Consider the following 14,279-nt stretch of genomic DNA (forward strand, 5'->3'; position numbering starts at 1 on the left):
TACAAAAAAAAAAAAAAGAGAAAAAGAAAACTGTGAATGCAACCATGTCGGAAATAAACTGAATAAATAAATAAATAATAATAATTAGTCAATTGTTTTGACCTGCATACAAAATCTAATAAAACCACTCCGATACATTGTTTGTCGTTATTGGATTTATTGAGGTTATTTTTTAGTTCATGCTTTTTTTTGCACTTTAAATTATATGTTTTGGTTTTGTACGATTTATCAAAGTCATTTTTCAGGGTACCCTAATTCATTTATTTCACTCAAGTGTAGAATATTCTTATGTTTAAGGTTAAAATGTACAGTATGTAACCCATTGGTTAATAGTGAATGGGTCAGTTTTCCTTATACCTACTGTTCCTGACTATTGTTTATTTCAGTGTTTCTCAAATAGGGGTACATGCACCCTTAGGGGTCCACAATGGCACTAGAGAGGGTACTTGAGAGACAGAGATAGAAAATGGCAAATTAACAAATGAAAGTTTTACAAATATAGGGTTTTATAATGTTGAGTTTTAGTGAAAAATGATAATCATAACCATGGTGATGGATATGATCTTGTTTGGAACATCAACTAAAAATACAAGAGTCCGTTTTGGTTCCCCAAAAGGCAGGAGATGAGTGGAAAACATGAAATAATTATTTTCAGGAGGCACTAAATTCTGTTTAATTCCATTTATATACAAAGTTAGAATATTTTAAATGTGTCCTACTACTCATTAATTCGATCATTATGCTCCATAGTTGTTTTTTCATTGTATTTTGAACAAAATGTTATCGGATGACTGGATTCATAAATAAGAATATTTGGGCTAAAAAAGTTCAAGAACCACTGCTCTATTTGAGTAATATCCCTTGATCAAGCCTTTTCTAACATTCTATACTCCAAAGTATGAAATAAAATGATGTATGAATTGTGTTGATATCGTATCGGATCGATATTAGTATCAGCCAATACACAAGGATGCAATAATAGTATTATTTCGGAAGTGAAAAAGTTGTAACGGGACACCCCTATTTAAAATGCAACCAAAAACTCATAATACTGTACCTCCACAGCTGGCATTTATACACATGAATTAAATTCGTCGCAATATCCATTAATGGTGCACTGTCACACAATGACAAAACACACAAAGTAGACCCGTTATAGGACCAGTTTACTTCTACGTCAGTGGTCCACAACCACCGGGTGGCAACCTGTTGAATAATTAAATAAAATTCATTTTTCTAAATGTTCCGATACTTTTATTCTGAAGAACTGCCACTTCAGATCTCCTTTAATTGAAGAAGCGAGGCACATTATTGATATTTTCACATCACTGAATTACAGTAGATATTAAACATGGTGTTTAATCATTGTGATTAGGACTTTGTTGAATGGAATGGTTGAGTTTGCGCACTCCAGTACAGTAGGTGGCGATATGCACCTATTCAAGTTGGTTGCAACACACCAATAACCAAGACAGAAGAAGATTAGGACCGTTCAAGGAAATCCGCCACTTGGAAGTGGTCCTACTATTGATGGGCGTGTTTCATACTCGTTAAAGTAACCATGATATTACTTTTGTTTGATTGACAAACAGCTTTTTTTTTAATTTGTGCCATCACCTTCTTGTCATTCTATAGATCCTTTGATTGTTTGTAAACATTGACATATTTTGTTGGGCGTGGCTTAGCCTGGAGCCAAACCACCATAGATGTATATAAACACGAGATGACTTTCCCACGCTGTTAGACAACGGGGAGCGACGTAGCAATGTGGCGGCCATCTTACCTCAGACAGCTGGCCCCGCTCATTACATCAATGTCAATGGTGGATGTACAGTACTACTTAAATAACCATCACTTGCTCAATTTTCAACCAATTCCCAAACGGCAAGCGGCAATATGTACAAGCATCCTATGTCATACCTACGTATAATTAGGTTTGTAACAAGGCAAGCCGTTTGTAAATCCGTCAGTATTTCATCGAATTAAGGGTATTTTTGTTTAGGCTGATCACTCGCCTTCCAACAGCTACCGTATAGCGTATCAGAATGTCAGAACGTTAGTTGTCTGAGGTAAGATGGCCGCCGTTTAACTACGCTGGCGAATCCCGCTTGCGTCATCTAGTGTTTATATATATATATATATATATATATATATATATATCACAGTTTGAACCATTTAAGCATTTTTGAAATCAAAGCTATTTTAGTGTTTTTGCTTCACTTCCTGTGTATGCACCAATTTATTGTAGGGCGCACACATCTGCGTGGGACTAGGGCTGGGCGACATGGACCAAAACTGATATCTTGATATTTTTCTCAAAAAATGGCGATATACAATATAAATCTTAGTATTTTTAAATAAAGTCTTACAAGTAAGACAATTCCGGGGTAAATTTGCTGATGCAAAATGTCACATATTTATTAACAGCTGCACAATATGTTCCACTTTTGGCTTTTTCTCCTGTAATGGACAGCTTGTGTGAGTACGTTCTGTAGTGTGGCTTGTTTAGGCAACCTTGGGGTCAGGACTCGATTTGAGGTCACGAAACACTGGGATGAGGTTACCACAATATTTTTTTTTTCAACAATTTGAGCCCATTTTTGCTTATTTTTACTCTTTTTCTGCAACTAGACCGAGCTTGCCATATTTTAACCTATTTTAATCAATTTATCTTACCATTTTTTGCTCCTTTGATGTCTTTTTGCTACATTACTTACTATTATTTCTGTCACTTCTCCATCAAATTTCAATGCATTGTCTGCAAATGTTTTCCACTTTCAAGACATTTTGGGCACTTATGAACCCTTCCCATCACTTTTCCCACTTAATGTCACATGCATTGACCTATTATTGTCACTTTTAACGTAATTTCACCATATGTCATGCTTATTTTTTGCCAATTTAATCACATTCACGATTTGTCATGCCCATTATTTGCCAGTCTAAACTAATTGTTCCTATTTTTTTAAATTACACTAGCCCAACCCCCTCAAACAAGTATTTTAACATAAAACAAGCTATGAAAAAACATGTCTACAATATTACCTATATTGATATATCTTGAATATCGATATATTGCCCAGCACTACTAAAATAAACAATGTTTTTAATGCACCTTTTTGCTCATTTTTACCCCTTATTTGGAATCCGAGCTCTTTTGGAGAAGTAACAGTTTTCATTGTTTTTACACTACATGAAATGCAGTCATTTTGTAGTAGCCAACGTTCAGCAATGTTTTTTTTGGCACCATTAAATATTTATCTTGCCCTTGTAATTTTGGTGCCGTGAATCTTGGTCTGTTACTGTAGATAATAAAGTCTCCTTCGAGCATTTCTATGAAACTTCTATTGGTTTTGAGTTCATTACAGCTTGAGTTATTTGTGTTTAAAAGAACTTGCTTGAATTGTGGAGAAAAATACTCAGATAATTATATATTCCCTTTTTTCTTTTTTTTTTTTTCTTTCTCTTTTTGTATAAAGAAGCTACGCTAGTCACAAAGCGGCTCTTGAGTTTGTATCTAACCAATTTTCTCCTATTTTCCAAACATTGTCTCCCTCCCCTGCTTGAATGCCTGCAGGGTCATGCTAGTTTTACAAAGACGGCTTGCACGGTACCACAAAGGAGCGATGGAGGAGTAATGCCGGCTGTAATTGTAGTGGAAATTAAAACTCACTCAGGAATTAATGGCGAGGGAGTTGGTGAAACCCATGGGTCAAGATCAGCCATTCAGACGCTATTGACTGTTGGACTCTGGGTCACTCGCATTAGATTTAATGACAGGTGTGTGTGCATGTGTGGTGGCAGAGTGCAGATTGATGTTCATAAAGAGGATTTAAACTATTTGGATCCGACATGGGCAACTGGAGGCTGTCGCTCTAATTATGTGCAACCCCCAAAACAAATTCCCTAAATATTGTAATTCAAGAATCTGAAAAGAACATGAAGCCCAATGTAGGACAATAAATAACTTCCACACAACACCAATCGGCAGCAAAATGCACAAAGTAAAAACAATTACACAAAGCAATAACAAAAACACATAAACACAAATACACAAAATGACCCAGAAAACCCATAAATCAACAAACAAAATTCCAACAAAATGACAGAAAAAAATACAGAAACTGACTCCAAAAACACATAAAGTCACAACTAATATTTAGAAAATGACAACAAAAACACAGTGACTATAAAAATTACCAAAATGACAGAAAACTAAAAAGAAAAAAATGTATTAATAATAATAATAATAATAATAATTAATGCTCAGATCGGTCATTGTTCTAAACGCTGACGTGAATGTTGATAATGTGGACTTCAGATTTGTATGGCCACCACGGAAGTAAAATTTGCTTCATGTATTTGCTATTTGAAAGAAAACTAAAAAGTGTAAGACTATTCGTCTACCCTTCATTCTTTGGTTATTCCGTTTTAAAACCAAATCAAAATAACAAATAAACGGTGTGGTTATTTTGTTTTACTGACTTTAAACCAAAACAGAAATACAAAAAATCCAAAACCAGATAAGCAGCATTTTTCTGTTTTTTTAAAAAAAATCTTGTTCTGTTTGTGTAATATTTGGATATTTATGGGGACATTAGAGCGAGACCTTAAGTCTGCTGCACCTCAGTTCCCTCCCCAGGTCCTGGACCCAGTCTCCAGACACAACAGGACTGTTTAAGATTTATTTCAGAAGTTTTCTGGTTCTGCTCCTGGATGTTTTAGCTCATTTAAAGCTGCTCACGTTGAAGTTTTGTTTTGCGGTGTTGCGGTCCGATTGTGAGGCTGGTGCGAGGAACAATAAATGTTAGAACTTCTACCATTTGGCACTTTTGCAAAATCAATTACACAGCTTTTTTTGAGGCCAGTACAAATATTTATTTTGCACTTTACAATACCGCTCGCCACTAACGGCAGCCGTCAACACACACAGAAGTTGATCACAAGAAACGAGGAGCACCAGTAGATTCATTACACCACCTCTGGTTCTTTTAATGAAAAATCATGTGCATCCTTTTCTCAACATCTTTAAAAAAATAAATAGAAATATTCATGTATTATTAACATTTCAATTCACAAATTCATCAGTAATGTGACATATGCGTTGCTTCTTTTTTTGTCCGGGATTAAAAGTCCATCCCCATCTGTGGGCCCACTCTGTGTATTGGGAATAATACATGAAGCTCTTATCATAGTTTCCCTTAAATATCTAATTATCACACAAACAAAGCAATTTGGTTATACGTCAGTAAAACCAAATAAACACAATTGATTTGTTGTTTTTGATTTAGTTTTAAAATGGAATAACCCATTTTTAAGTTTTTTTTTCTAAGTTTGAAATCAAGCTGTTCAAAAAAGTTAGGAATCTAAATAGACATTTTAATATTAAATGTGTGTCTTTGTGTTTTCCAGATACAGCCATGGAGCCCAAACCTGCATGAATCCCATGCTTCACCAGTTGATGGAGAATGAGAGGAATCAATGCTGAAATGACAAATGGATTGAAAGCTCCCGCAGAGATCATCAGACTCTGATATCTGTCTCTACAGCTCCTCCTCTCCTGTTCACGGTTCCTTTTTAGGAACCAATGCAGTTTTCTCCGAAAGCTTTTGGCAGAAGTTGAAATTTTTTTGGACACTGCACAGATATTTGGATTCTGGGAATTAACTTTCTATTTTCGGTCTAGGATAGAAAAGCTTGTGTATTTCCCTCACACAGAGGCACCAACTGATGGAGGGACGAAGGAGAAAGTGACGATAACGACAAAACAGAGAATTAACGTCGGGCTCAAGCAAGGAATAACTGTTGAGGTTTAAATCTGTTGAATCGTAAATACATTAGCCTCGGCTGTTTGGTTAAAAAACCTGCCAGTCTTTCTATAAGGGATAACTTTATCTTTAGAATGAAAAGAGGGTTAAGAGTCTTCTGTTGGCCCTTGTGGCCCCTGACCCTCCTCAACCTTCTCACAGCAGTGGGGATGCTGGAATTCAGCGGGTCACCAGGCCAGTGGGCGCGCTACGGCCGCTGGGAAGCTGGTTCAGTGGGAGAACTAAGCTTCAGCCTCAAGACCAACATCAGCAAGGCGTTGGTACTCTACCTGGATGACGGCGGCAACTGCGACTTCTTGGAGCTATTGATCGCCGGCGGACGCCTACAGCTACGATTCGCCATCCACTGTGCCGAACCTGCCACTTTACACATGGAGACATGGGTCAATGACGACCGCTGGCACATGGTTCTGCTCACCCGCAACTTTCGGGAGACTCTGCTGATGGTAGATGGAGAGACAAAAGTGGCCCAAGTCAAGTCAAAGAGGAAGGAAATGGCCGTGGTCAGCGACCTGTTTGTAGGCGGGATCCCACCTGACGTGCGCCTCTCTGCATTGACATCCAGCACGGTGAAGTACGAGCCACCGTTCCAGGGCTTGATCTCTAACTTGAAGGTGGGAGAAACGCCTCCGACTTTGTTGAATAGCCAGGGCATTCAGAGCGAACTGGAGTACGTCTGCACCAAACAGAACCCATGCTTTAATGGAGGATTTTGCTCTATCCAATACGGGGAAGTGCACTGTGACTGCAGCCACACCCGCTTCAAGGGAAAATACTGCAAGGAAGGTAAGATGCTATTATGTCTTTTTGTTTTGTGAGTTCTAACCTTTTTGATATTAAGCCTTTTGAACATTTTCACTGGCGTTTATTCCTTTATTTGTTTTTCTGTAAGCAGGAATAGATCAAATGTACTAAATGGATTTTGGCCTATTACAGGCGCCATGGAAGATTCCATAAAACTTTGGAGGGGATCCGGATCAATGTACTGATTTTGTATTAGTTTCAGAAATCAGAAAAAATCTATATCTATCATTATTGGAGAAATTCTAAAAAAAAAAAAAAATCAATATCTTGGTTTCTAATTCACAATTGGTTCCTCAACTACCCCACCAAGTTTTATCTTTATCGGATCTGGTTTGTGCACTTCAAAGTGATTTCTTTTTATTAAATGGTGGTGCCCATACATTTGGAACTACTGTATCGTTATTAATGGGCATAGAAAATTCTTCCAAGCCTTTAAAGTGTAAATGATCATAGTACCATGATCAGGATCACTGATCCAGATAACTGCCAATATCTGGCAAAAAGATTACTTGGTGCTTGGCGGAGCTTTGAGTGCTCTTGTTGAATTTATTAACTGCCTGAAATCTCAGATACGGGAGGGAAAAATTGTTTGTGGACAGGCCAAATAGAGCAGTGCTATTGGTAAGTATGGGGGAAGTTTATCTCTTGCTATCTATCCTCTGGTTCCCCTGAAGGTAGAACATTACAAGAGCTGACAGGTTTACACAACAATGTCGTAAGGTATCAAGGTGCGCAAGAAGGGGACATTCATTTGAGATATCAGAGACTTAACTTGCTCTATGGGCAGTAAGTCTATGGTTTAGTCATGTTCTGCAGGAGCCTTGGTGAATCCATCCATTACTGAACTAATAAAGCTCAGTGACGACTACAGAAATCTAGCTGTTTCAGTTTCACTTATAAATGCTTGAAAGATTGGATTGCTATAGAATATTATGTATAGGTATTATGTGACTCACAAAGGAGTCTTAGACATGACACAGGTGTTACTTACTGTAGCTGAGATCGACCTGAAAGCATTTAACATCAAACATGTTTTAAATGCCAGATCACACACTGGATGTCTGCTTTCTTCTCTCCAGTTGGACCGTGTTTTATTTTATTCCCTTTTTGATTGATTCTCGCCCAGTTCTTTTTTTTTTTTTTTTGTTCGCAGCCTATCGTCTCTGGCATACGCCCTACTTTTGCCTTTATTTGCTCACAAGAAGTGCGCCTGTGCCGTCGGCTCGCGTCAAGCTCGCTTCTGTTTTAAACACTTCTGGCTCCATCCTTCACGGGCACATCCCATTTCCATATCTGTGTTTTTGCCTTTTTTTTCCCTCACATTCATCTTTCTTGTATCTTGATGTCTTGCAGCTTTTTCTTGACTCGGCTCCCACCTTCTTCGCTCAAGGCTACGTACCTCCTACCCCTTTCTCCACCCCTAAACTCCCTTTCTTGCAAATTCACTCCCCCTACTTCACTTATCAATTTTCCTCCGTTGCCCACTGTCAGCACTTCCTTCCGTTGCGTTGATCTTTCTATCATCTGTCCGTACCTTAACACCCAGCATGCAGATTTGTTCATTCCCCGTGCAGCCATCAGACATTGCCTTCTCTGTCGTGATCATTTGTAACAAGAGAGGAAACCAAGGGAGAGCCCTCCTCCTCTTCTATGAGAGCACCACCTTATGAATATTACATTGCAGCTTTCAGGATAATCAATAGCCTCAGTAGCTATTGCTATTGTGTTGCGTGTGATGAAATGACTTGTAATTACAGAATGTTCAAAAGGTAGATAATATTTTGCCCGCAGTTATGTGTTGATATGAAGAGCCGCATTTACATTTCTCAATGATTAGCTCTGGCAACAAAAAACATGGAGTTTTGTTGGAATTTTTTTACGTTTTTGAAGTTTATCCCCTATTTATGTTCAAAAAGGCTGTTACCACATAAGTCCTTACATCCTTTGCTTGAATGGATGTTCCCCAAGATAACTAGGAGTCAGATAGTGGGGGGCACACTGCCCCCCCATGGTTACTGATGGTTGACAAAACGCTTATAGTTTCTATACTTTATGACAGCGATTCTCAACCGGTGGGTCGGGACCCAAAAGCGGGTCGCGGACCTGTACTGTGTGGGTCGTGGACAGCTGGTCAAAAAAAATAAAAAATACTTAATATCTCTCATGTTTTGACAGGCATGCTGTGAAATGCATGTTGCACAGGAAAATATATAGATGAATGTTTTAAAAAAAAATAATAAATGTGTGTTTTCAACAGATATTTTTGAAAAACTTAATTTGGTTGGTTGAATTGTAAAGAAAAATGGGTCGCGATATAATGACCGTGGCAAAATGTGGGTCCCAGGGTGAGACCAGTTGAGAACCCCTGCTTTATGATGACATGAGGTGGACCCTCATAATCATCAAACTCAAGAAGTTGGATTAGATTCTTAGTTACATTCCAGATTTTCTTTCCAGTTGAGGAAACTAATTCAACTTCTGGCCTGACAGCCACATTTGTCCGTCCATCCTTTCCCTTTTATTGTCTCCGTCCCATATTTCACAGTTGATTTCATTCCTCAAGCCTTTTCCTCCTCTCTACCTCTGTGTCATTGTGAGGCGGTTGCTTGAAGCAGATTCTGCCGTCTTCCTCTCAGCTAAATTGAGAACAGAATACCAATGCACTTGTACAGTGCAAGAGGGATCTTTCCTTTTAAAACAGAGAATAGAAATTAGATGAATGTAAAGACTGAGGAAATTGCAGAGAAAAGCAACAGGAATTGGAAGAACAATGAGGGCAACAAGAGGGAATTCATCGACTCTTGTGTTAATTTGCTATGAGAGATGTTTGGTATGAGAACTGTAAATTGGGTTTTAGTCCTTTCTTTTTTTTTCTTAGCACGTGGGTTGGAATTGTAAAGGCATCTGGCTTCCCCCTTCAGCTTTTTGTCTAGCTCTGTTTGCTCTCCGCTATCAAAGAAAATCGCTTTTTTAGGGGTGCAGAGGAAAATCCCTCTGGGTCGATATAAAGGTTTGGGGATTCATTGCATTACTTGGTCTAACATTTACTGTATATCCTAAAGCTGTCGGGGATGATACCAACTATATTTTAGCCAAAATGTGCTCTTATCTACCGCCAAAGTGACATTTTGGTGTTGTGACAAAACATTGGCTGATGGTATTGTGGCTTCCCAGGAAACATCCCAATATCATGGGGAACACCATAAAAAATAATAAAAACGCTTCGGCATCGTCGTTGCATTCTTCTACGAGATTCCCAATCCCACAATGCAAGGTGCACCACTTTTCCAAACCGATTGTGGCAATTTCAACCATAGACTTTTATTTTTCAGTAAATTGTCCCGTGTTTTAGAAGAAATCCTTTTGATCTATGAATCTATGAGGCCTACACTATGACTTTATCGGTGTTATTAAAAAACAAAAAGTTAGCGTCCTTAGCGGCTATAAGATAATACATGAAATGATGCATGTGGTGCATCAATCATCAATTTATTTAGAGTTCCTGCTCTTGGCACACATTTACAATCAGTTATATCAGATTACTAAAGAGTGCTGTAAAGATTCTAAATCAGACTTTACTATGTTTGTTGTTTATGGTTTGCCAATGTAATTATCTCTAGATTACACTAACCCCATTTAATAAGATAGAAAATGTTGAATTTCCTTAATCCCAGGTTACCTTGGCCCAATTTGGGCCCAGGAGAGCCTTAACAAACCTGTATGTGAATGTAAACCTACATATATAGAGTCTCTGACTCTCTATCATGCAGCACAGTCACTAGAAAGAAGAGTGAATTAGTCAACTGTCGCTTTATGTTTATTGTCTTTGGTTATAAGGAGTTTTCTACCTGGCTTTGTTGCACTCAAGATCAAGACACATCCAGGAATACCAACGTGTTTCTGAGCGTCGTTACAGGTCTATTCCTGCCATTAGAAGGCACTTAAAGACAGAGATGATGTTAAGACGGAAAACTATGACAAAAAAATTGCGCATCGTGAGACTTCCCGAATAATGTTTCCGCCTTTGTAGCTGTTATTTACCGATGAACCTAAAATGCACTGCTGTACGTTTCCTCAAGGTTAGGATGTTAAAAAATAAAGGCTTTTCAAAAGTATGGTATCTTCATGTGAAGGATGAGGCTACAATAAAACCCAGAGTCCGATATGTTATCTGATTTTAAACTGTGTTTTAGCAGAAGTATTTGTAGGTGGAGAACAATAGATATATCTCGTCTTATCTTTGTTGCTGCTGAGTTTGCCTTAAATCCTTAAACCATATAATGCAAGGAGCAGGGCTTTTTGGCCACCACTGGGACTATAAAAGTGTGTATCTTCTTATCTGGACAGCTTCTACTTTGTGTTGTCACACGGACGATTAGGTAGCTCATCTGGGTTATAATGGTAGCATTTAAAATTATCTGCATTGTTTCACACAATTAGGATGTTTACCAACCAACCTAAGGGCTGCACACATGGTAAGGCTACTTGGTATGAAACAAACGGCCCAACCGTCATATTCTGACTGCCAGTCTGACTCAGTTATGCCACTGTTGTGGCTTTTCAGACACTTTTTCAAATATGCACACGAGTGACAAATCTAGCGAGTTTTTTGTTTGTGTATGTCCTGTCCACCATGTCTAACCCACACTAGTATATATCGCTGTATTTAAGGCTCTGAAACAACCAAGAATACGCCTAAAATAATCAAAAAGCCTCCCCCGTATGACAGAAAAGCTACCAATGGAATAAAACAAGGGGTAATATGAATGTGACCATTTCCGTTGTTCCTTTAAGAAATTTAGAAATAGTACATTTCATTAACTTCTTGGAACGAACCAACACAGCGCTTCCCTTGTATGAAAATGTGAAGCACTGGGACCTAAGTAGCAAAAATAATACCTAATGGGCATTTACATTAGATAAACAAATATAACATTCTTGGGCAGCATATAATTACACAAAAGTGTATGAAGATGGAGCTTATTCATCCTTCAAAGAGACCCAGAGAACAAGCTGTTGATAATAAAGAGAGGCTGAAGGGCAATTTAGAAATGAGCGTTGCAATTTAAGATAAGATTGGAAATCTTGGAATTGAGGTCAAATTCCACTCCCTTGATATGTTGTCTTAGTTTAAATAAAAAATACATAATTTTACAAGTGTGTACTAAGCTGGAAATGAGTCAGTGTCAGTTTCTGGAAGCATCAATCATGCAAAAAACAAAGAACTTCAGCTTCTTGTGTTGCTCTAATTTACCGGTTTGTGTAAGATCACAACCAAGCAGTAAACTTAAAATGTTCAATAAAAGAGTGATGAATCAACTTTTACAGAAACACGGACAATCGCGCATTACAGAGCACAGCCGTCTCTCACTCTGAGTGACAGCTGTCAAATGTGCCATGTTTCAGCACCAAGGACAGCACACAATAAACGCTAATTTAGCCACAAAGAACACTAAACTTTCAGAATACAACAACCCACAAATACAAAATATTTACAAACTTTTACACCGATAAGGCCATCAGTCCTCTAATGAATCAGCAGCACAGCAGAAAATGAAAATAAAGTCCATGCTTACCTTTTCTTTCTCAAAACAGCCAAAAAACAGTCATAGATAATTTTATATCCTTGCAACTTTTTTACATATTTCATAGCCAAGGCCTGTCTTGTCTTTTTTAGCCATTTTCTACAATCTTCCAAGCTGACACAGAAGCAATTTTGATAGTAGTGTGGGCGTGGCCTGACTTTCCCCTGTCTTTCTCACTCACGCTCAGTTTTTACATTCAGTTTTGTGTGTACAATGGAATTTCCAGGTATTTCAACTCAATAAAAGACACAGCTGTCCAAATATCATTTATAAAAGTAATCAAAACACCCAAAAGCAAATGTGGTGCTGGGGGAAAAATTATGCTATTTCTCACCCATCTCCATTTGTTCCAAGAACCCCAACAACATAGTATTTGAGGTTTATTTTCCCAAACCCACCCGTTTTCTGGATTTTTAGCCCTCTGAAAAGTCACTTTCTGATCAATTCTAAAAGCAGGCTGTTTGAGTGGGCGTGTCTATAGACACGGAGGTGGACACAACAATTGATCACTAACAACTTTCTTTTGCTAGTCACACACTCATGTTATTGTTTTCAGCCAAAAAAAACTCCATTTCATACATTACAGTAAAACACATGGTTATTTAAGCGGCTGTTGTGATTGTGAGTCTGAAAGACACTGTTTGATGAAGTGTATGCGCCGTGCAGCAACAGCAGCTGTTTCAGTTGCTTTAAACACTTACCGGCGCTGCTACGTTGCTTTCTTGTCATCATCTAATGTAGAGATTACAAGAATTGACCATTCAAGGTGATAGTTCACGGTTTTGTACAACCACTGCATCACATTGTGTCACAAACACAGTGTTGCCAGATTGGTTTTTGGCCGGATTCTAAGCATAGACTGTAAATAAGTTGGACGGGACAAGCCATCGCGGAAGTGAAGCTTTTATTTTTAGAGCTCCCCCTGCTGACTGGCTGCAGTATAGGTCATAAACCCCGCGTCCTCAATGATAACGGATGGCATTTGGGTCAAACTGTAAAGATAAAATACCCGTCACATAATTTTTTTTCAAACCTAAACTCTGCTGTGATTTTTAGTTATCACCCTACATTATGTTCAAGTGCTCATTTTTCTGTTAAGTTTGTTTTAAATAAGTTATTTCAAGTTGAAAAACGTGATTTGACGTCATACGTGATGATGATTGGCAGCCGTTGATTGGGCAGTACGCTAAATGAGTGGGGCGTGTTACCAGGGCTCCTCCCGCCGGACTCTACTGCGCAGACTCTGGCTCCAAATTACGTCAAATTTGCAAGATGGCAGCATCGAGTGGGAACAGCTACAGTGCATGCCCACTTGTTCTAAATTGTGATTGAGCTGGAAACTGTCCATCTGATCTGGCAACACTGATTCAGGATTTCATGTGTGACATCACAAATGTAGAAAATTTGAAACGGAGCAATTTTCTCTGTGTTCTCAGACTTACACGGACCACAAACAAGTGACTGGATGGTTTTATTTCACATTTTATGTGCTGGTGGTTGACACTCAAGTTACCTCATGTGTGATAAAAAAAAAAAATAAATAAATAAAAAATTCCAAAAGTAGATTTTTCATGATATGTCCCTTTTAATCTGAACTTTGACGAGATTCTTAGCCTTCAATCCACCAAATCACTCTAATTGCTTGGTTTTCCACACCTCTTGAGCTCCCAACATCAATGCAATGCTGTAGTGTCATTAAAAAATGAGTGGTTGTACCATTATTGGCAGTGAAATACACACTCTTCATGTGGAGGTAAGGTTGATGCAGCAACACTTTTCTTTTCTTGGCACCACCAAATACTATCGTGTTAAAAGAAACAGCTGCTTAGCTCATTACCGCTCACTACTCCCTGATTCACCTTCATCATCACTTTTTTATTACGCGCTGGAACCAAGCTAAACCTCCCGGTCCCCCAGGTACCCTGCAGCAGGCAACTGGTCTGAATTGTGCCTGTTGAGTGAAGGCAGCTCTAACCTGAAAGCACAAAGTTATAACCTGAAGTGAGCCTCTGCTACATAAGGGACACTATATGGAATCTCACCATTTCATATATTAACACAT

At 38.4% G+C, this 14,279-nt stretch overlaps 1 protein-coding gene across 1 annotated transcript in view; it reads left to right on the top strand.

The window, feature by feature from the left end:
* The window catches only part of LOC114480175 (neurexin-2-like), a 484,818-nt gene that overhangs the window by 118,601 nt on the left and 351,938 nt on the right, over nucleotides 1–14,279 (top strand). The window contains exon 2 of the mRNA XM_028474071.1: nucleotides 5,413–6,614. Within this exon, the coding sequence (XP_028329872.1) occupies nucleotides 5,903–6,614 (712 nt within the window). The 5' untranslated portion in view covers nucleotides 5,413–5,902. The remainder of the gene's footprint in view (nucleotides 1–5,412; nucleotides 6,615–14,279) is intronic.

This window comes from Gouania willdenowi, chromosome 18, assembly GCF_900634775.1.
Source record: "Gouania willdenowi chromosome 18, fGouWil2.1, whole genome shotgun sequence".
Classification (NCBI taxonomy): Eukaryota; Metazoa; Chordata; class Actinopteri; order Blenniiformes; family Gobiesocidae; genus Gouania; species Gouania willdenowi.